Source organism: Cinclus cinclus, chromosome 5 (genome assembly GCF_963662255.1).
Source record: "Cinclus cinclus chromosome 5, bCinCin1.1, whole genome shotgun sequence".
Lineage (NCBI taxonomy): Eukaryota > Metazoa > Chordata > Aves > Passeriformes > Cinclidae > Cinclus > Cinclus cinclus.
The window spans coordinates 6,537,582-6,562,157 of NC_085050.1; the positions used below are offsets into that span (position 1 = coordinate 6,537,582).

At 38.2% G+C, this 24,576-nt stretch overlaps 1 protein-coding gene across 8 annotated transcripts in view; it reads right to left on the bottom strand.

Annotated features, from left to right (window-relative positions):
* Positions 1 to 24,576, bottom strand: part of CTBP1 (C-terminal binding protein 1) — a 234,410-nt gene that overhangs the window by 30,601 nt on the left and 179,233 nt on the right. For 4 of the 8 annotated variants that reach the window (XM_062494107.1, XM_062494106.1, XM_062494108.1 and 1 more), the window contains one exon: positions 5,802 to 5,956. In XM_062494107.1, the coding sequence (XP_062350091.1) occupies positions 5,802 to 5,956 (155 nt within the window). Of the gene's footprint in view, positions 1 to 5,801; positions 5,958 to 9,287; positions 9,503 to 10,945; positions 11,035 to 24,576 lie in introns of those variants that run through there. The other 4 variants (XM_062494110.1, XM_062494111.1, XM_062494109.1 and 1 more) reach the window with 4 other exon arrangements.

Sequence of the window (24,576 nt, forward strand, 5' to 3'; positions counted from 1 at the left end):
CCAAGGTTGAAATCCTTCTCAAAGTTTTCCCATCTGTATTTCCCCCCTTCTTTCACCACCATAACATTTCAGCCACTATGCCAAACATCATACACTGTGACACACACATCTCATTATTTGGGGAAGACCTCTGAGCATCTTGCTTACTTTTACAAAAACACAACATGCTAAGAAGCAAACAGCAAGGCCTCCTCTTCTTGGAGCATCTCAAGATACTTCTGCATTTGACTATGACAGGCTGATCCCAAACACCCATGGATCAAATCCAAAGCACAGAAACATAACATAGTACATTAAATGCCAAACTACTTCAATGTAGAGACAAAAATCATTTATAAATTACAAATTGAATATAACAAGGTATCCATCTTAAAAACAAAAATCATCACTAGAAAGTGCTGCATTTATTCTGGTTCTAGAAACTACAAAGTGTTGCATTTCTTGGACTTGAAGTTTGATGTGTCATCTCTAAAAAAAAAAAAAAAAGTTCCAGTGTTACCAACAGACTTGAGATATTTTGCACATTTGGGTGGAACAAATGTACTTTACCAAAAACGGAGTAGGCCTTGCCTTATTTAACTTGCAAAAAGCAGCTGCATGTTGAATTTGTAACCAATAGTCTGTCACATGGGGAAGGCTGCAGGGACTTGGAGCTGCTCTCAAAGCCTCCCTACAACACTGCAAAGAGTCCATGTGAAACCAACACCACTAAAGCTAAAAAGAAAAGCCAGTGTGCTCAAGTGGTATTTAGTAGCTCTCCAAAGCTCTGTTATATTATGTTGCTTTTTACAAGTTCTTGCTTCTCTTTACAAGCTCTCAGCTCCCTGTTAGGTTCTTATGATCCATGGTGCTTGTCAGTAACCCACCTATTTCATATAAACTTTACTCAGCCAGGATACTCTCTAGTGAGGACCTAAACATTAATACTTAAGTTTATACTGTCCATAAATACAAGTATAAATATTTTACACAAACATAAACAAAACTTACTTGCAGACTCCTGAAAACACACTCTCTAAAAGCCTATATATCCATACACTATATAAACTACATATATATATATATACACACGTGACATATATATATATATATATATATGATAGTATATTTCTAGTCTTCTAAAAATTAACATAAAAAAATAGATACATACAAATAGACACACAACTACATAAATACCCTGTTTAGTCTACACACAATTTCCTTTAAAATACTATATTGAAGCCAGTCTTTCCAAGCCAGGAATTTACTGACCATTACATGCAGTTTTAATGATAGAAGTAAATTTGAGAACATAGACTGATAACGTTTTTACTAAACAAAAGGCTTCAATTAAAAATCTTTAACAGGAGTTCTGTGTGTTAGTTTGTCTATTAATAGGGCTGAATTCAGTCTGGTAAGGTTGAATTCAGGTCAAGTCTCAGACACTACAGTGGATTGAACATCTAGACCAAAGGATATTATGGAGTTATGGAAGTCACTGGTGACAACTCAACCCAGTTTTTTCCAAAGTCTGTCATAAGGAGTCTGATCCAAAGCTCATCTGGTTTCAGTACATTCACAAGGTTTTGGATCAGTGCCAAGGTGACAACTTACTCCCAAACAGACATTATTGTTTAGAACAAGGATGCTTCCTTTCAATCTGTGTTCTTTGAGAATTTAAATCTGATGGAAAACTAAAACGCTTCAACTGCATCATGAATATAAACAGCACTGATGATGTAAACACAAGCTTTACTGCTAAACAAAGAATTGGAAGCTTGAGAAATTATCTCTCTTAACCATTGCTGTAACAGGGACAAATCAAAGAGCTCAACAACAGCACCATTCTGAATTTGTTTGTATCAGTTTCAAAACATTAGTGGCTTTTCAGCTCCTCTTTGAAATGGTCTTTGAAAAAACCACCATCACTTTCTACATTTAATTCCTATGTAAAAGTGTGACTGAAAAAATTCAAGTTCTGGTGAACATTATTATGAATATGGACATGTAGTATTCTTTTGAAAATTATTTTATGTTGTGCTCAGAAAACAGTAGTCAAAGGATCTGACACTTCTACCCCACTCTCTGCTAAAGCTGGGGCACAGGTTTACCCGACAGACTCTGTTCCCACTACTCACTGCTCTCATCAGTGTTCTGGTCACCTGGGTAAATGCTTGAAGCTGTAAACTCAGTCAACCACACACTTTATTCTTCTACCTGATTTACAACAAGATGTAGGAAAGCACATAATTACAGAAAAAAAAAATGAAAAAACATACTCAACTTCAAATAAACTCCTGCCTTCTTTCCACCATCTAAATTTTCTTTTAAAGACCATTCCTAATCAGTTGTGCTTCCTGTCTTTTCATCTGGGTTTGCAAGAATCACTATTTTCTCTTTTCTTGGTTGAGATGCCTATTACCAGCTCCTGCACATTGTTTACATTTATCCCTCTCAATCTACACAGCACTTCCATGTTACAGAACACACAGCAAAGGTCAGGAAGCCCAAAAAGCAAAGAAATGAACTTAATCTCGGGCAACAAAAAGACCTCAAGGGTGTGCTTGACTCTGTTGTGCCTTTAAAGGTACAGAAGTGGAAAAGAGCAGCAATATTGCAGGAATCACAGTGCTGGGTAGGCTGCCAAGGAGCCAGGAAAAGCAGCAAACTGTGAATGGCACTGAAATGAAGAGGAATTGGGAAAAAGAGGCAAACAGACAATGGAGCATGAGATAGAGGGGAAAAAAAAAAGTTGACCTGGAATAAGGATGGAAGCAAGCTAAGTGTTTTTAAATAATTTTTTTGGATGAACAACTGTATTATTGGCAGAACAAACCAAAACACTTGGAAGCAGTCTCAGAATTACTGAGAGAACTTATTTACACATAATTAATTGCAAAATAAAAGCCAATTTAAGCACAGTAACTTTTATAGACAGCAATGCAATCTCCAATAAGAAATTTAATCACTAAAATCTTAAGGTATTTTTACCCTAAATGACAGAAGTTTTCTGATAGGATGCAATGAACTGAACTCCCAGTTATGCCATGAGTTTGACAAACACAATGCTCAATGTCACAGCCATATGCAACATCCACTAAAAAACAGAACTCAGGGGTTAAGGGATAAAAACATCTATTGCAGCCTTGTAGACTTTTTGAAAAAAAACCTGCTTTTTCTAGGGAGAATGGGAAACAGAGACAAACCAAAAAGCAGTAGAACCTTACACATGAGTAATTTTTTGAAATTACTTTGTATTTAGAGGACATCTATTACACTTCTTCAAAATGTTGGGTCACTGTCAGTAAATGTCAGCATTCACTTATGCACTGGCAGACTGATTTTTCAGAAAGAGGGAAATGTATCTTCACCATCCAAGTTGCTTTCCAAAGCAGTGGAAAGGGGAACAAATGCTTTGACCTGAGAGGAAGCATAGTTCTACTACATGTTATTGTTTATTTTGCAACTTCACAACTTGTTACTTATTTTCCCAGTTTAATATCCTCAGTTATAAAAAGTGATTGACAAATGAACTCTTGGCAGCAAGGAATTGCTAGAGAACTGCAACTCAGTTACTCAGCTGGAGAAAACTTTCTTGAATGAGCACACACAGTAAGGTATTCACTGAAACCCTGGCTTTTAACCCTGCACACAAACGGAATTCAAACCCTTGCTTCTTTTCCACCTTTCTTTATGTGTTAAAATCTCTCAGCCTGCTTGCTCTTCTATGAAAAACCACCTAGGCTTGTACTTTGCTGTCTCACAAGCTATGATAAATTCCCCTTTCCACTCTATTTCCCTGAAAAACTGGAAACACTGTATTTTCAAGCACTCTCTTCTCCCTGAAACTCTCATGGCCATCAGAAATTCCTTCTGCAGGTTCCAAAATGTTAACTTCTCATTCTCTGACTCCTCAAGCCCCAGTGATCAAGGCTCCACAGCTGTGCCAGCTGGGTTCATACTGGTTCTTACTTCCTCAGACATCCTTCTGCTCTCACTCCTTTCCTCCCCATCTGATTCTTGGTTCACGTCTTTCCCCCTGCCCCATTAGCGTCACCCACCTGAGCATCAAACAGTGTCTATTACCTTTCAAACCCCATCCTAAACATCCCAGTTTCTGGCTTGATCCCTGCAACTTCACATCAAATGTACCTGTATCTGCTAGCCTATTCATTCAGTAGCTCTTCTTAGTATCTTTTATCAAAAATCTGTATTTCAAGTAACAGGGCAACATCATTTAGTATGGCCACGAATGTGCATTCATAAATACATGAACATTGTTGATTCTGCTTTAAATATGCAACTCTTACTTCTAAAATCTTCTCTGAAAACAATTTTATATTTAGCAAAGCACCATTCCCAAATAATATATTATTCAAATAGTACTAAAATACAAATATTGCTTGAAAGATAGGTGAATAGTCATTTTTCATCACAGGTGAATACGTGTCACACAGAAGTAAACAGTGCTTAACACTTCATAAAACTGATCTCTCAGTCTATGTTAAAGGAATACCACAGTATAATAATGAATTAAGGTGTGTGACTTTTGCTGTAGGAATTTATTACCTCACAGTCCTAAATCATTTGGGTCTGCCTCATCTTTTAGATGAGCAAAATCTGTACTGTGGCACTACTGATAGGTAGTGAAAATACATTTTCCTGACACATTACTAACATCATTGAGAATTAATTATTTTTGTATAATAAAAAGCAAAGGATGCAACTTTGACTATAATCCCTTCAATACAGCAGTGTTGTGAAGATCAGCAACATATTACCTATGTCACTCATCAGTTACTCAAATACTTCTCCAAACCTGCAATGAGGAGACACACACTCAACCTCAGGATCTGCAAAGTTCATTTATTACACACCACTGCTAACAGAAAATATCCATTGTTTTTATGCAAGGCACACAGGAATTCCCCAGTCTTGATGCACCAGAAGTAAATGATGTTGATTTTGGTAGGAAAAGCATAAAAGTATAAAGGTGGTGCAGTAGCCAACGCTGTAGTGTTCACCCAAAGAGCAGACTGCTCTTATCTACTAAGAAAAGTAGAACAGCATTTGTATTACTAATTCTTCATGTGTCATTTAGTCCTTGTAAACAGAATCCATGTACTAATTCCTTACAGTGGTGTGAAACAGGAAAACAGCAAAATAAAAACAATTTCTCAACATGATTTAAAAGAAATACACAGAAAAGAGGCATGATATTGCATTTTAATTCTTGATATATAATAAAAAGAAATTGAGAAAAAAAGCTTGTGTTTCCTCTAAATTAAAAAACCCCACGTATTTTCTTTGAACCTTATCAGTTAAGTTTTATTTTATTAAAAATCTCAACAAACATTATCTCTGCAGATCCATTATGAAGACCAAGAAGTTTTCAAATCCTTGCATGTGTTCTCAAGTTCGGTTGATATTCACCACATTTTGTGTGCAAATTTTGGGTTAGCATTTCTTTTGAAACTCTTCTGCAGTGACAATTCTCAGTGCACAAGGCTGCCTAACCCAACCTGCACAACTCCTTGGCTAAACCAAGAAGTCAGAAAGTTACCCATACAGACAATCCAGTACTCGAGATTTGTCTTTCCAGGCAAAAGCTGAGCAACAGAAATGTTTCCAAGGATCGTTTCAAGATATCATGTAGCAGTATTTTGCCCAGAAGTAACTCTCTCCATGAACCTAATTCAGTAGGGAAACAGAGGGACACTAAACACAGCTAACCACAGACACTGTAATAACACAACACTGTTCCGAATCATTAAAATATTTCCATTTCCTAAAACGCATCAATTGTGCCTCTTAAACATTACCTTTTCATGAATTTCTTGTGTAGACTGAGCATCACAAAATGCCACTGTGGCTACATCCTTCAGAATAGGCATTTCTACTGTACAGTCCCTGCCATCCAGCAACGCTACCAAAGGGCGTGGGTGCATGGGCCCATTCATGATCGGAGGTCGAATGCCTGCAAAGAAACAGAGAAGACTTGTTATTCAGGCCATGCAAATGGGATTAAAAATAGGTTATAGCTAGTCTTGTTTATTCTGATGGCAGAAAAAGATTTCAAGGGCTGAAGCTAATAAAACAGGAACAAGTTTACACTCGGCTGTCAACCAAACGCAGAAGACCTTACAAAGAAATTCCATGGAGCTTCAGAATGCTGAACTTTGAAAGATGGATAAAGCCACGGAGGGAATAGTATACTTGTTTTTTAAAGATAAATCCTTATGGCACTAGTAAGAAGTGTCTGTGCAACCTTATTCAACCTTTAGGTTTTGACTGGATTCCACACCTTTGGGAGCTCTAGAAAGAGTGAGAAGTATCTTGCCCAGGCTTGCAAAAACAGTGGAGCTTATGGAATATCATAAGCAACTCAGTGAGGATTTGAGTATTCCATTTACATATATAATGATGATTCTGCTGAGACCAAAATTTAACTTTAAAAAGCTTACAACAGCAAAAATTTCCATTTACTGAGGATCCAGTGTCCAAGCTTACAGGCAAACTGCTGATCTGTGTAAGTCTGCCTAGATTAGAAAGTTTTACCAAACAGTTCTATATATCTTATCATCATACTTAATCCACCACTGAAAACTCTTACAAAACATGAAAAATGGTCACTCCCTAAATCAACACCACTCTCCAAACACTGTGGAGTAGCAAAGAAATTCATGTCAAATATCTGGGAGAAGGAAAAGCAGTCCAAACTGAAGACTTAATTTACATCCTCTTTACAGAGTCTGGAAATGAGAAGTAATCTGTTAGATATTTAGAGAGCATCTCTTTAACAATACAGATGCTATAAATACACAGAAGTACTCAAGGGAATAATATGAAACCATTACATTTACAAAAAGTATTCAAGCATGGGTGGGAAAAAGGACTTCCTGAGGAGATAATGAAAAGCAAAATGAAAAGCAAAGTACATGATCTTTTTCTTCTTTTAAAATAAGAAGCTTTAAGCACTGCAAAGTGAATCAGGCTAGATATTTCTTGTATACAAATTTCAACACATTTTTGTTGCAGTGAGAATTTTAAAACATTTCTTATTTGCTTGATAATCCAAGTAAGGCCAACACCAATGCAAATGACTGAGGTGCACCAGTACACTTCAACAAGCAATCTCTGCATCTTAAGTCCCAGCCTGTGTCAGAAAGCAAGTCCTGAAAGACTGATAGCTGCATTTCAAGTGGATGGAAAAATCAGTAGAATCCTAGCTGTACAAGCTATCTGGTGAAGAAAACCACTTGCTGGGAAGAGAGATTTTTCACAACTTAACAAAACCAGAATATAACATCCCCCTGGGATCAGCCTCAGGTCTGGGGCTGAAGGACAGCTCCAGAGACTGACTAAAATTTCCATGTCCACTCCTAACCACCTCATGATAGCCCAGTACCACTACAATCTGGCATTTAAATTCTTTATCTATTCAAAAGTTTTTATACCTGAAGACAAGAGAACAGCAGTCACTATATCTGGTTCTTTTCTGTTGTACTTCCAGCATCTCCCCACATCTGATGACACTGACTGCAGTACTTCACCGTTTTTCAAATGGGAGAAAACACCCACCAGCAAAGTTTTCCATGGAAATTACACTCTGTTGCAAAAATACCCACTCCTAACCTCTACTGTGATAGACAAACTTAGAAATGCTTCTGGTGCACGTTATTTGAGTGATATTCAGCCAACAAAACTAAATGGCAGGCATTAATATGTAATTTTTGAAAACTGTGCATCTTGATAGTTTACTATTGATACTTGCTTGAAGCAGAAATGGCCATATAACCCTCATACAGACATTCTTAGTAAACAAACTACATATAAGTAATGTGGTACAGGATGCAAACACTAGAATACACAATAACAAAATAATTTATTAACTGAACAATTATATCCTTTAATGGGGATTCAATTATAAGACTTCACATTAAATTTACTTTAAAATATCCCAGGATAAAGCATGTTATAGACTTGTTCACTTTTTTGTAAGCTTTTTTTTTAGACATACAGTATATGCAATTACATTTTATTAATGCTGTTATATCTAGAAACAAATGCAAAAATGACATTGCAAAACCTCTTCATATTGCTTAGAATAACTGTGCTCACTCACTAACTGAAATGTTATGGTCATGGTCTTGTCAGTACAGCAAAGCCAGGACTTCAGTAACAAGCCTGAATGCTAGCTAAAGTAAAATTTAAAAAAAACCAAAAAACTGAGAACTTTGATATTGAAGTTGTTGCAGATGAATGAGGAAAAAAATATAGCACAGGTGATTCCCTGAGAGCTACCACTAAAGCACCTTTGTCAACAACAGAGCACATAGTCCAAACTGGAAAAAGTAGAGGAGATTAAAGGCTCTCACTTCCAAGAAACACTCTTCTGACTAGAGCTATTTCAAAAAATCATGAAATGATATAGCACTAAAGAGAGCCCTTTCAGATAATGATTTCTCTAAGATATATAAAGGTGTGGTCTGGTTTCCCCTCACACCATTACATCTAAGATTTCAACCAAGTTACTCGTGTAACGTTGGTGCCAAGAGGAATGAATACCAGACCAAGCCCCAAAGCATAGGAATAGAAGTCAAAAAACAACCAGAAGGACACCCCCTCAAGAGACTCTTAGGCTTTGTTAAGAATCCCCAGAACTCAAATACATCCAGTGACCTTGACCACGAAAATCCTACAAAGCTTTGCTTGCCAAAATCCTGTCTGAACTTCAGCACAGACTTCCTGTTGCACAACCTTTTCTGCCTAAATATCCTGCCACTGAATGGCAGGCAGTAACTCCCCACTTAAGTAACTTACAGGAACTTCATCACAGTGCCAGTCACCATTTAAAGTTCACATTTGGGAAGACATGGCTTCACTAAGATTCAGAACCTTTTGAACAAAAAGCTTCCTCTTCCATCATTTAGATATGTTCTGCCCAGTTTTTATCTGGAAACGTCACACTGCCTTTGGCTTTGCATGAGACCCTTGGAGAGGCAGCAGAAAGCAAAAGTATATTTAAGAGCAGTATTTTCCATGCCTGCATTTACAGTGAATAATGCAATTCTGTGCCAGAGAGAAGGAACTGTAAAGTGGTCAGAAGTGGCATTCAACACAGCAAACGTGAAACTGATTTTAAAAAATAATTTCACTTAGATGGCTTATTTAAGTATTATGGTATAGCATTTCACATTACACAGGTAACAAAAATTATACCATCCACCCCCACATCCTAAAACCTTTGTTATGGGAAAACAGTCTTAGTTTATCCTAACTCAAGACTTTCAGGAACCCCTACCAACCTGACATTTCTTAATCTGAGCTTGACTTCCAGGGTCATGAATTCGATCTCTCAATGCTTTACAATCTTCAGTATTCTGAGGCAAAATAGCAGCCTGTCATTCCATCCTCATTTCCATGTCTTATTTTTCTTGCAGCCTCCTGTAATCTTGAACCAAAGCTTTTATACTTCTTATCCACTGCAACCTCTGTAGCCTGGATGGTGTTCAAATTTTTACTAAAAATTAAACACAAACAATACATTAAAACAACGTTAAGGGTCTGACTCGTGCTCACAGAAGGCAGGAAACTCAAAGTTAAAGCTTCTCACTTCATCTGTACCCTTCCCCCTATGGCTGCTGACTTTCCACCACACCTGCTGGGCTGCCACTGGCCATTAGCATTCCAGGGAAACCAGTGGAGTGTTAGGACACACACAGCACCCTGCTCAGGACAGCAGGTGTATTGTAAATACACCTACCTGGAACGGTTGGCAACACTCACATGGCTTTGCCTGGGTGAGCAGGAATCCAGGGATAGTGTGTGATCTCCAAAATCCCCGTGCTGGAGGGCCAAGTGCTCCAGTGAGCACCAGAGATGGAGTGAGAAGCCTTAACTCTGAACTTGATAGTTTTGCTGGGTGTAAGTCAGGCCCTTAAGGTTATCTAAATGTATTAAAGAGAAAACCTAACACTTTCCCAACAGTTCTAATCCAGCTGTTAATCTGGGGTTTCTGCCTTGCACCCATGTGGAAATAATCTGGTGGGGAAGCTCTTATCCCAGCAACAGCTACTGTGCCAGTGGCTCCTGGAATTCTTCTAAATTAATACCAGGTACAAGGTGCAGAGACAGAGCAGCTGTCCTTAGGCAGCAGCTATTCACCATGTGGCTCACAGCACAGTGCCTTTGCACAGCTGCAGTCTGGACTAGCTCTCCTGGAGAAAAACCTATCAAAACCTTATTCTAGTCCAGATCTTATGGAAATAAACTTGGGAATTGAAAAGCCAGTTTTCAGCTGCAGAACCTGGGAGGAGTCCTGTGCACAACTGACTGTGGGTCCCACAAACAAGGGATTAACAAGATCATTATCCAGCTTTGCAACCAAAACAGAAGTGCAAGGGCCATGAATTATTTTACTTCCATACCTCTGAAAGCATGGGGACTTACAAGTCACCTGACCAACCTTAGCACAAAATGCTATTTTTTAAACTGGGAAGAAGCTATCTAAGCAGGGTAGTGTCTTCCTCCCTCCCAAATCCAACCAGCATCTCCTGCTCCTTAAACAAAGGTGCCTTGTTTGTACTACACTCCAAGGGGGAAGAAGCAATGCCATTAGGCATACTCAGGACTGCAGGGTAAGAAAGCTCTCCCTGACATAACCCAGGCTGTTAAAATGTATTTTAAACTTTTCATAAAACAACCCTTTATGGTACAAACTGGCAGTAATTGAATCAAATCACTTTGCCCAAATACCACTGATCTCAAAGTAGGCTGCCACAGTTTACTGACACTAGAAAATGTAATAAAATGCAAAGCTATCAAGATTGATGATGAAGAACGTAATTTTCACATTTTTCTACTACTGATTAATGTAACATTAAGCTGAGGAGTCTCTCATATAAGGCATACATGTTAAAAATAAAGGACATTGTCAGGTTTGTAGGCCCAAAAGTTGACCTACCTTTCATTTCCTTAAATCTGTTTGCAAAGTCCATGTAATTCTTTAAATGTGTTTTTCTTTTTTCAAAACAAATGCTTCAATTCTTTTTTTCTGAAAAATACATCAATGCCAAAAAGCACAACACTTATCAGTAACCCTATAATCACAAACCAACAGGCACATGAAATGGAGAAGAGCAGCCTGGCAAGAGAGCTTTCCTGTCACTGGGGATTCTTACAAGTGCAAAGATTAAACAAGGAAGAAAAATCCCTTGACAATGTCCTTTTCAAAGAATTTGCAGCAAAAAAACCCCTTCCTTTATACACTGTAAAACATCAAAATGATTTACATTTTTAACAAAATGCAAACTACTGAAAAATCTCATCAATATTTACAAACACAAGACCTGAAAATGACAGGTTGGACATTCAACTAATTTATAGTCTCGCACATGTAACATGAGACTAACCCCTTTGGCATTTACCTTTATTTTATATTCTTACCTAGGTGTAAATTCAGTGAGAGCTGTCACTTATTTACCATAAACCCTCACAAAAATTTGCATTATTTTAGAAAACAAATGCTAATATTAATTCAAGGAAAGAATGAGTTGTCAAAACAAAAAAAATATTCTCCTCATAACATGAACACAGAAGCTGTTATGAATTAGATTTGCCAATATACACTACTGGAATTCCTAGAAACATCATCCTTTAAAAGTATTTAAAAGTCCCTGACCTATCATGCATTTTTACATTTTGGATTATTTTGGCAGACTCATTGTTTTGTGCACCATGAACTCAAGTTCAAGATATTGAGATTCAATGTAGAGCAAAACTCTAAGGAGTAGTCAATTAGAAGTAAAGTTTAAAACACAGCTCAGGTACAAGGATCAGTGAAATGGATGCAGGAAAAAAAAAAAGAGCATTTATCATCCTTCAGTATTTTCATATTCAGCATATTTAGATGCTGAATATGCAACACAAAAATCTCATGATTCCACCAGAATTGGAGCCAACACTTTTTGCTGCTGCCTTCAAGATGAGCAGGATACAGTTTCCTATGATTTGGGATGCAGGATTGGAGAGAGGCACAGGGGAGAATCCTTTTAAATAAAGAACACAAACAAGGGACAAAAGAAGTGACAGCCACCCTCAGAAGACTGAATTATGTAGCAGATAAAATCTAATTTCCTCATTTTCTCATCTCATTTAATGCCTCTAACTATATTTCCTAAAATTTTAGGAACCTGCTGCAAGGCTTATTAAAATTTAGACTTTCCAAGTAACAAGATGAACTTCACAGTACACATGCAAAAGCAAACTGAGCATAAGCTGCACTTAAAGCACACGTGCAGCCCCTATGGATGTCCCCAGGGCTCAGAGGTTAACACTGAGCACACTGGCACTTTACTGGAAGCACACAGTGGATGAATACTGCTGCTATCTACGCTTTTTATTTACCTGAACTCAGTAAGAACAAGTCATCTTCCTTCTTTTCTTTTTAATTTGCAAGGGACCAAGAAAAATACAAGTGGTTTCCTGTGCTGTGCTGACCCACTGATGTGCAGAGCGGTCACACCCGGCGTATCCTCCTGGTAATTGTGAAGGTTGAAACGCGCCCAAGAGCTCTGCAGGACGCTCACGGCTCATTCCCTGACACAAAATGTAAACCCAACAGCACCACTGGCTAATCACCACCCCAGCCTGCAGCCCTCCACGCGTGTAAGAACTCTGCACACATCACATCATTATTTCACTATCTGTGAGCCTGGGCACCCAAGCGATCCCAACAGCGGACAACGCAACGGCCTCAGCACAGACTATTTGAGACAACTCTCTTGCTTGATTATCCCTTTTGGTACAAAACAAAATAAGTCAATGACTTCTGGTTAGAAAATTCTGCATTTCCCTGCTGTTACTAGAACCTGAATCACGATTCCGCATTACTCTTCCATACTCACACAGCAAGAAAACTTGCCATTGTCAGGACATTATTCTGACAACCATGGGGACATGGGGCTTAGCTGTGGTTTTTAATAATGATCCCTAACTATTTTTTGGGTTTTTTTAATCTAGTAATTTTGCTCTTATTTGTCTAACATCTGTCAGTGTGCACACAAAATCCTAAGTGCCTGTCAGGGTACCAAAAAAAAACAAACATCCCACAAGGCACATCTTGAAAGCCTTTGATCAGAAATAATGTTCCATTAAGGAGAAACAAAATAATCTGGCAACATTTTATATTACCACACATGTACTTCAAACATCAGTGTGAAGACTGGAAGTACTTCACATCTGTCAAAAAATTACTCAAATTACATATTTGAAGCATGCTGTAAAGATATGCCTAATCTTAACTAATACTTTTCAAAATAAGACTGAAAACAGTATGAATCACACCTATTTAACGTAAAATAAACAAGCAGTAACAGCACTACACACTATAGTAAAATGCTTTAATTTTCCATCACCATTTAAAAAGCAAAACAAATGACAATATCCAGTAACAACTGTATCAAGTACCAAACCCAGAAAGTCTAAGTATCTGTAATAAAACACACATTAAAAACAATATTGCAGCAGTGTTATTTTCAAGTAACAGATACACAAAAGCAAACTCCAGAGAAAGGCAGAACATCATAAAGGACTGAGCTCTCCTTGGACGTGCAACATGTCAGGGCCTGGGCACAGCGAGTATTTACCTGCTTCAAATATTTTTAGCTTCATTAAAGAGTAAGTGAAGGCAGAGGGAGGATAAATTGGCAACAGTGGAGTTGTCCCAGCTGAGTTCACTCACGTCAATCTGAGCTTCTGAGAAATTCTGGCTAAGGCTGTCAACTCCTGTCAGTTATTCCACAGGTTTTACGGTGATGGTGGAATGGCCCTGCCCACGCCACTGTGGCAAAAGCCACAAAAAACTACTTGGTCACTTACAGGAATCACTGCAGTGAACTTGGGGACAGGACCTATAAATTAAGACCCTGAGAATTACAACTCTCAGCAACCACATCTGCCCACAACTATGGACATCATACTCCCAGTTACTGATGGGGAAGCTCCTCCAAAATACAGAGCTGAAGGCACGAATCAAGCCTGCATTACAGATGTTTCCACAATGCACCATATGCTGGGTATGTATCAGAATATATCTCCACTTTCCTCTTCCCCCAGGACAGCGACCACGGAGCTGGCTGATAATGGAATCTGAGGGGGTAACCCACCCTAACAAGCTTCCAAACCCTGGTTTAAAATACCACTGAGGTTATATTTCAGACCGTCAACTTTATTGGTGGGTGGGTGTGACTTAAAAAAAAAAAAAAAAAAGGCAGAAAATTCCTGCTGGCAGAAACTGGAAAAACAATCTGTTTCAACAATTGCACTAGGAGCAGAATGATTAACTTACCCTGAGCCATTCCAGTAACAATACAGATCATGCCAACACTTATTAAAACACTTTCCAAGGAAGAAGCAGTACTGGAGATTTTCAGAGCAATACAGAGGATAAATAATACCACAACAGAATAGGTTGGGAAAAGAGGGCTGTGTTGCACATGAAGTGCATCCGTGGCCCTTATCCTCACTCCTTTATCCATGCATTCCACAGAAAGCATGCAATCACAGCCTTTCCATTTTAAATCAAGTTATCAGGACCAGCATCTTGGCTGTGATTTTGATAGAAGTTCAACAGCCACATAATGTTAATTTAAAATGTAATTCCCTCAAGCAATGAGTCTTGATGTGCCCATGACATACATATTTGAACTAAAAAGGAAAAAAGAAGAAAACTAATTTTTTTCCCCTCACCCAAGAAATGCTACTCCTATAGTAAGTTACTTTATTTCAGCAGATTTGGGGTTTTCTGTTTGTTTTGCTTTAAACCACTGCCTTAGGTGGAGACATGCTCTGGGAGAAAACACCACTTTTTAGCTTTGTCATTACAACTGCTTTCAGAGTGTTAATTTCACATTATGTTTTAAAGACACTGCCAAGAATTTATTACAACATAAAATCTCTGCAGCCTGTGCTAATGGCTACGCTCTCTGGGCTTTTCTCATATTTTAGATGTTGTACAGGATGCTGTCTCTAAGAAAGAAACCAAATAATCCAAGTGGAGCCAACATCAAAGGCTTCCTTTATTGTCATCCCAAACACCGAAAGCAATTTCTCCAACAGCACACCTGTACTTTGACCCAAGAACGTTAAACTACTACCTGGGGCACTCCTTCTTTTCCTTATCAAAAAGTCTGGAGATAAGCAAGTGTGGGGCCTTGGATAACCAAGTAATTTTCACAAGATTTTTTTTTTTTTTAATCTTGCAGTCAGTAGAACACACTCAGATGACACTAAAAATAACAGTATGGAAATATTTTACATATTTAACACTGGGACCTCTCCAATTTCTTTGTAACTCCTTAGCATTTTTTTTTATTTTGGGAAAGCATCAAATGTGATACACTATCCTCTCAACTGAACATCACAATGTTGTGTGTCAGCAATTCGTAGAATGAAACAACAAAAGAACCCCTGTGACTTGTTTAGGGGTGGGAAGAAGGGAGGAAAGCTGGGAACTTTAAAACAGACAGCTAAAAACTTAAAAAAACAAATATACACACACACATACACATAGTCCAGACTGTTAAGATGAGCATAATTAAAGCAGGCCAGTTCAACAGAGTAGTAAGGATTCTGGCAAATGAGGACAATAAAATCCCAAGTTACATTTCATTATGTTCTTCTGAAAACCAAAGCAGCTCTGACAAACAATGAACCTTTGCAAAGGGCTGCTTAAAGCTTTTTTCCTCTCTCTGTTTCTGGTTCCTCCCACAGCCTCTGACCTCTGCTGTTCTTTGTCATTATTAAGAAAATGGCTGATATGATTACAAACGAGAGAATAGTGTTGTTGTAGAACTGAGAAAATTTGGAGTATAGTGAAATCAAAATCCTGCACCTCCCATTTCCAGGGACCTCTGAAGCTTAAATAATCAAGATTAAATAAATAGCTTTTTCTGAAAAGATACTCATTTTGAAGGTAAGCAAACAGGATGTATAAAAAATGACAAGCTCACTGAGAACCAGCCAGTAACAACAGTCAAACTGCCAAATAAAACAGGCAGTTTAAGGCAAAAGCCGGGTTTATGTTATCATGTTACATTTAATCATAATATAACCTAAGCACATGATGTAAAAGAGCTGTTCTACTGAGCTTTTCTTTAAGTAGAAATTTGAGTTTCAATTACAAAGGCTCTGGTCTCAACATCACAGTTAAAGCTGCACAGAAAAACAGTTCAAATTGGGAGTTATTTCCATGACTTGATGAGAGAAGCAAAATATTTCTTCCCACACATACCACATGCTGAAGGGTTTTAGGGAAGGTTTTTGAATGTTTTAAGATCTTCCTGATGGTGAAAAGCCAAAAGTGTTCAAAAATTACCTATATTTGCATTTTTTTTACTAGGCTTTATTGTTTCTTTTAGTCTCTGCAGTTTAACTATTTTCAACTTGAAAAAGATATGTTCACATGCACTAAAATGCTTCGCAGAGAATTATAAATTTTTCAGGGCACAAATCATGTTCCGTCTCTGTAAATTGCATAAAACATTTATCAGTGCTAAAAACACCAGTTACAGGGGAAGTATTATAAAAGGAATTATTGAATCCATTATTAAGAGTTAGAGAATCTTAAGGCAAAAGGATACTCATCATTCTCAACATGGACTTCTTGCCACGTTCTCTGACTGTGCATTTTTGGCACGACTGAGAGCTTGTATTTTGGAAAAAGCATCCACTATTACATTTCTCTGTAAATACAGTTAACATGACAGTTCATAGTTTTATTCTAGCCTGTGTGGTTTAGCATAAAAACAAACTTGCTCCAGCTCGTGTGTCCGCCAATGTGCAGGCAGAGACATTTACAAAATCTGCCCACGGCACATCTGTGCGTCACACAAATGTCATCTCCCCCTCTCAGTGACAGTCTTAGACTTCTGCAGTGATACATTTTGTGAAAAACAATTACAAAAAAAAGGACCCCTCCTGAAACAAAATATAGACTGACAACAGTTGGAGAAGCAATTACATTGGTCTGGTTTCCATTGGATGGGATGTAGTTAAAAAAAAAAAAAAAAGAAAAAAAAAAGAAAAAAGAAATCTTACTCTATGATTTTTCTATGTTTTTGAAACCAGAAACAGGAGGGATGTCAGTAGCAGGATAAACAGCAGCCTGTTGAAAGGCTGCAGGAGCACTCTATCTCCACAAGCCAACAGGAAACACATTACTTGGAATTTTATCACTCAGAGATAATCAAACCATCACTGAGTTCATGTAAAGTAAACTTGAAACTCATTCTGTTGTTCAGAAAGTGGACATGGCATAGGGAAAGATGATGGAAAACTAGTTTAACTGCTTCCTAGTGGCTGTGATTTCTGAAAAATTGGGGGAAAATGACAGCTGAGAGCTTCCCCAGTGCAATACAGCAGCTATCAGACAACTCCCAGAAACCAAGAAACCATTAAGACTATTTTCCAGAACATCACAAAAGAACATGAAGCTTGAATCCTTGAACTTGGGATTGAGACAGAGTAACAGGTCTTTAAAACACATTAGTTACCCTATTTTCTGGATATAAAGCAAACCAAATTTGTGCAGGTGTATCACTGCAAAAGTAAAAAACCAGAAGTTGTTACTTCTGCTCCCTGACTTTGGTTACAGTCATTTTTGCTTATTAGGTATTTTGACAGCAGAACAACTATTTCAGGAGAAACTGTAGCTTTGAAAACATTTTAATCAATCTTTTCATTCGTTCTATCCTTCAGGGTCAGGACTGTAACTGTCACCCCAGTTACAAAAGATGAAAAACAAGTGCTGAGAATAACAAATGAAATCCGAAAAATAACTCTTTGTGATGAAAATTGTACATCCATGAGTAGCCCAGACAAGAGCCATTTATTTCATCTGCACTGTAAACCAGATTAAAATAAGGTACATGCATCCAGTGATTAAACAGGTGCTGATCAACAAAGTAAATGCTTTAAGAAGAAACTCCACCTGTGCTTTTTCCTTTTTTTTTTTTTTAATAACGAATTAGCCTTACTTCCTTATAAAGTCTACACCATCACAATACATTGTGAAATGTGACCCTCAGGCTGAGATAAAATTCTCAATTTAATCAGACCACACAACCCTTAAAGTTTACATTAAACATTTCACATAAAGACAAACTTTTATGACAAAAATATTTAAAAGACTACATGACTAGTAGCTTAATTCTCGGGGAGGTCTGACAAGGACTCACAGCAGAATATGGGAGAGCTTTCCACCATACAGGAAGCCTTTGATTTCAGTGAGTAGTCTACCCATCTCTGGATAAGGAGCTTGAGAAGGCACACCAGCCACACTCAACATCTGATTAAAGAACGAAAAATACGTAAGAGGAGGCTGTGCTGGTTCCTGAAAGTTTACTTCCAGAAAGAATAGGAAAGAAGAGTTCAATCTACACCAGAAACATTACAATTCAGTATGGGGATTAAGTGAATTAATAGTGGGAGTTTTATCCTCAGTGTGGTTTTCTGCAGTCCCTCCCAGGCCAGGAATGCCACCAGGCATTGCAGGGAGGGATGCGGAGGGAAAAATCACTTTAGTGCATCCTGTCACCAGTTATTCTGTAGTACACCAAGACTGGTGTGGGACCATTTTGTTTTTCAGCAGACGTGTTGAGAGAATGAGGGTGGGGGGTTGAAGGGAGGAAGGAATGGTTTTATTCTGCATGATGAGATACTGTCACACAGGAAGCGTCAAGGCCCAATTTCTTTTCGCAGCTGCATTATGATTAGTGAAAATCTGGTCTGTAAATTGCTGTAAAAAGCCCTCATCTGCTGTACTAAACTCAACATCCAAGAAAACCACTGGCAAGTAACTACAAGATCTGAACAGTTTTGGTAGAAGGGTTTGGTATGAAGCGAAAAATCTTTCTTTTCCACCGAAGTTATTTAAAGAAAATATGAAACACAAAATATGGGGTTGCACCTAGAGGGACTGATTCGTTTTGTTTTACAGTTATTTTTTTAACTGTCAGAGGGAATGAGCAATATGGTTGCTGAGTAATGCTATGACATTCACAACATAAGCCAAGTGACATGAACAAAACATTTCTAACCTGCAGGTCTGCAGTGCTTTCACTGAAATTTGTTGAATGCTGCACAGATTTATGGCTTTGAAATTGAACTGTGTGTACTTTAAGTTAGAGAATAAAGAAAAAGCAATTCAGTACTACACCCAAACAGGCCAGATGAACTGACTGTTTATTAAACATATAAAATGGAGTTATGAGCGGCATCAATTGAATTTGTTTTGCACACTCCCTAATAAATGGTTAGTGAAACAAAGTGTCTGAAGCCTGGAACAGGATGGAGAATGAGCCAAAGTACATGAATTCAAATCTTATTTTTATTCTGCATATTCAATCTGTACAAAACCCTTCAGACAAAGGTGTGGAGCTGAGATTACATCTCATCCTAAAGAATGTGAAAACAAATACACTGGAAACAGAAATTCTGCAACCACTTCCAGCACATCTTAAATAAGATAATCCTCAGTAGTTAAAACAGTATTTCTTCAGATAGAGTACCAAATCTCTACAAATATGAACAAATACTAACAGCCTAACTACTCTCTGTGAACATGTGACAGTACTACCTGTTTTTCTCCAAGCAGCAGTCGCTGCAGGACACCATCACAGCACCATGAACACTGCTCCAACAACTACAAAAGAAGACCAGAATGTGACTTTTGCCAGTATTGTGGTATTTCGGAACTTTAAACTCCACTAACTAAAATCAAAAACTATTAATTAAATTATTCCCTTACTTTTGTCAGAACTGATTAAAGTACATCACTAACTTTTTCCCCAGTGAAATGAAGCAAACTCCTAAAAGAAAACAGCGCACTCTCCCAATAATAAAAAAATGAAAGATCAAGTCAATAGATACACTAATGAAACAAAAACTGTGATGGCTTCATTTTGCATTACTAAGAAGCACTGGGTACTTTTTGAGCCTAAACTAAGTTCCCTGATTTTTTTTTTCCTGTTTCATTTACTGATTCTGCCAAGTTATATGTATTAAAAAAAAAACTCGTATGAATTACTGTCTTTCTAATACAGTGCATATTATGCAGTAATATTTTTTTTCTTCCTTTAAGAATACGTTTTTCCCTGTAAGACAGAAGGCAAAGTAATTTACATTGCTTCAGAAAGCATGTACGTATTAATGGTGGGGAATGATGAAGAACATAAATAGTTTCCATTTTCACATTCAAAAACAAGTACCTGCAAATTAATGCTAAAAGCAACTGGCCTATAAAGGAACCCTGTTACCATGCCAACTGATCACAGAAAGACATATAATTCAACAAAAAATGAATAACCTACAAAACAAGAAAATAAAGAGCAAGTAGAAGTGCTGGAAATCAAGATCCTGACCATACCCAACTATTTCACAAGAATAGCGAAGAACACAATAATTAAATTGCAATTTAAGACATGAATGGTGCGCAGCTAATGGCACTTCATCATTACAATCTTCCTAAAAGCTGTCAGTCTCTAGTCAAGAAAAACAGGATCCAGAACACCTCCATTCAGAAGAGGAGAACATTTGTACAGTTCTTATGGAGGTTTCACAGTTGGTGGACATGAAAGCACCTAGTTACTTTCCAGTGCACATCTTTCACTAGGATTTTATCTTTTTGTCCTGAAGGCCTTGCTTTGTACCTTACTCACAGAGCTGTTCTGGGGTCCTGCAATCAGTCAGCAGAGTTGGTTGCAGAGTGAGGCAGTTGCTACCTGAGTGTTCATTGCAAAATCAGGCACAATAGGAATGAGCAGATATGTATCTGCACACGAGCTGTTCACGTGGACATGTGCACGTATTTATCTGATGCAATTAAATGTTTCTATGTGTATGAGCAAAATTCAACTTCACAGCTGATAAAACTATGCTACCATTAACAGTACTAAGCAAACAAGTTCATAAATCAAGTTCATACATAAAATCACACAGTCCACACATGTCAATTTCTACATGGACAAACCAGATTTAATTTAAGCAAGGAAACTTGGAAATACTGAATTGACAAAAATGCTACTGATCTAAATATAAATAGTTCCAAGATTCTTGACATTTACATGCAATAAAAACAGCAGTTTGAGTATATGCTCTTTAAACCTTAAGAAATAAATAACCCCAACTAAAAGGTCCACAAACCCTGTGTTCTAAATTAATACAAACTGAAGACAGGACACTAAATTTCCATTTCTTAGTAAGTCTTGCTTTTATCAAGCAACAGTGCTTTTCTTCCTAGTTAGCTCTTAATAACATATTAAAGTTCATTAGAGGCTCAAAACAGAAAGAATTATGGTTACAGAACTGGAAGCTGGCAACACCACCACTAATGCATTTCAGTCCATTCGAATTCTCCTGTTTTGCCACTTTCAGAAAATTACAAATGCTTGTACCCACCCAACTGACTTCATATTTATGTGAACACAGAGGTTACATGACAATGGGCTTAAACACTCCATGGAAAAAATGCAAAGCTCACAGAAAATGATCTTTAGTTTCATTTATGAGCCTCAGTCTGCATAGGGACTTCAATGACATCAGTGGATGAAAGAAAATAATTATACAGCCATGTTCCAGCTTATCCAGATAGCATGAAAGATTAAGGGTTTCAGACTTTCTTCCTCTGTCTATTCAGAATTTACTAAGAACTGAATGTTTAGATGTGACAGTTGCTTGCTGCCCTTTTAAACAGGCATTGATTTTTCTAGGAAAAGCTTTGCCCTTTAAGGGTAAAAAGTATATGCATTCTAGTTGAAAAGATCTAAGATGAAAAGTTTTTTAGTCACCAAGATGCCTTTTTTTAAAATAAAACCCGTGCTTACATTACAGCTCATAAAATTATACAGTAAGCATTCAGCATCCCTGATTTTTTTTGTCTCACTACATTTCTCCAACCTTTCCCTAAGCCAACTGACTGCAATTTCTTTTCTGCAATTCTTGTAGAAGCTGAAAAACAACAATTCAGCTCTGCAGAAAGGCCAGGATTTCTGCATTTTTCTTCACGCATAAACTACTGCTTTTAGGCTTATACACTAAATTCCTATGTGGGACCCCCAAAGGAAAAAAAAAAAAAAAAAACAAAAAAAAACACATCTACACACAGGCTTAAGACACACTGACTATTCCCAAGAGCTCCATATGTAAAGTCATGTACATCACAATAACCTTTGTGGAATGCCAACTCTTCAGAAACTCCTAAAGTACAAAGATATGAACTTCAACAGGGAAAAATGTATTTTAATAAACCCCTGGCAATGTGTAATATTACAGAAGTTACAAAACGGCAGCAGCAACTGAAAGCTGTGGCTGGCTGACAGCACCTGCACTCCTGGCTCCATGCTTCCCTGGCAATTAATTCCTGCTATCTTTTGGAAGGACCAGGAGTGGCAAAGCTGAGCAAGATGAAAGGTCAGTTCAGCTTCTCAAATCTTCACCTCTTTTCATCTATTGTCAAAGAATCTCTTCTGTTCTACAAACACCTTCCTATTTTCTAAAAGTCAGTTTTATACTGATGACATCTTTTCACTACCATGGATGAAATCATTCACAGAACACATGGATTTTTCACAGAGCACTGCCTTGGGCAAGATCTTAAAAGGCAACAGAGCAGAAGACTCCATGTTATTTAAATATAAAAAGAAGAACAATAATTAAATAAAGAAAAAATAAATCATTTTCAACAGAGCAACAACTGGAAGGGCAAACAGCAACAATTTCATGTTCAGCAACACTTCTTAGCCTTGGCCAGCACTGTTTATGTAACTGAAAGAAAGAATGCTGCCCTGAACTTGCCCATTATCCCACAGAAAAGGTATTGTGGGAATGTTAGCTTTTACCTGGCTAACTTCCAGATGCTGGCAGGAAAAAAACGCCCTTTTAAAATTTTAGTCAACTGAAAAAATACTTGACATTTTTCGCATTTTACAATTATTCCAAGTAACATATAAACTAACACAGGCCTTGAACTAAATCCATATAAAATGGTCATAGTAAGATGATGGACTGCTCTGCAAAAGAAAGAATCAAGGGGTGTCTCAGCCAAACCAAACACCTAGTACTGTATTTCTAAAACCACAGCAGCTTTGCTGAAAGCAGGCACATTTCTAGAATAACAGAAATGTTTGCAATGTCCATAAGAGCACTTGCTGGACAATGAGAGGAGAAACTAAAAAAAAGTGCCATCCCAATTTTAGGAATGCTCTCCAATGCCATGATACTGAGCTGGCAACGTGTGACCAAAATGTCATTTGAAGCCTGCACTCTGTCACAGAGTTAATGAGACAGAAATGCATCTTGCTATGCATCTAATATTTGCATGGGACCCACAACAAAACCTGCAGCACAGAAGAATCATAGACTTGTTTAGATTGGAAAAGACCTCCAAGATCATGAAGTCCAGCCTGACACTGCCAAGCCATCACTAAACCATGTCCCAAGTACCACATCTACAGGTCTTTCCAGTATCTCCAAGGACAGTGCCTCGACCATTGCCCTGGGCAGCCTGTTGCAGTGCTTGACAACCCCTTCTGTAGAGAATTTTTTCCTAATATCCAGTCTAAACCTTAACACATAGGTGTAGAGATAAGTAAGGTCTCATCTCAGCCTGGACACATTTCAGCACCTCAGTGTCTTTTTTGTAGTGAGGGGCACACAGAAACACAGGATTCAGGGTGAGGCCTCCCCAGTGCCGAGTACAGAGGGACAATCGGTGCCCGGGTCCTGCTGGCCACACTACTGCTGATACAGCCCAGGACACCACTGGCCTTCTTGGCCACCTGGGCACATTGTGGCTCATGTGCAGCCACTGCCGACCAGCACCCCCATGTCCTTCCCCACTGGACACTTTCCACCCACTCTGTCCCCAGCCTGGGACTGCAGGGGGTTGTTGTGACCCAAGGGCAGGACCTGGCACTTGGCCTTCTTGAACCTCAGACTTGCTGCTCCATCCCACCCAGATGCCTCTGCAGAGCCCTTGTGTCCTTCAGCAGGTCAACACTCACACCCAACTCAGTGTCATCTGAGGACCTACAGAGAGTGCCCTTATCCAGGTCATCAGTAAGAATATTAAATGGATATTTAGCCAACCACATTAACTGTGAACTTGAGAAGACCCCAACACAAAATGAGCAAAAATCCCCTTTCTGTTTTAAACAGAAGGCATTTTTCTTGCTCTTTTCCATCTGGCACTTCAAGTAGCTGTCTTTACTTAACAGTCAACTTGAAGTTTTTAATAAGTCGTACAATGTGCAAGCTAAAACAGAAAGAAATTATCCCTTACTTCTTCTCTTCCAAAGTTCAACTGTTAAGTAAAAATAGCTCGCAATCATGTCTCTGCTCCAAGCCTTTGCATCCCAGCAGGAGCAAGGGTGCTCCGTGCTGACGCACCATCCCATGTTCCAGTGCACAGCACGTGGAGCTGCAGCTCCTCACCCACCAGCACTCAGCTGCTTCACTGGCATGCGAGTCCTGTCAAGCTAACTGGTGAAATACAACTTCCTGATTCAAATACACAGGAGGGATTTTTGTTGTTTGAAA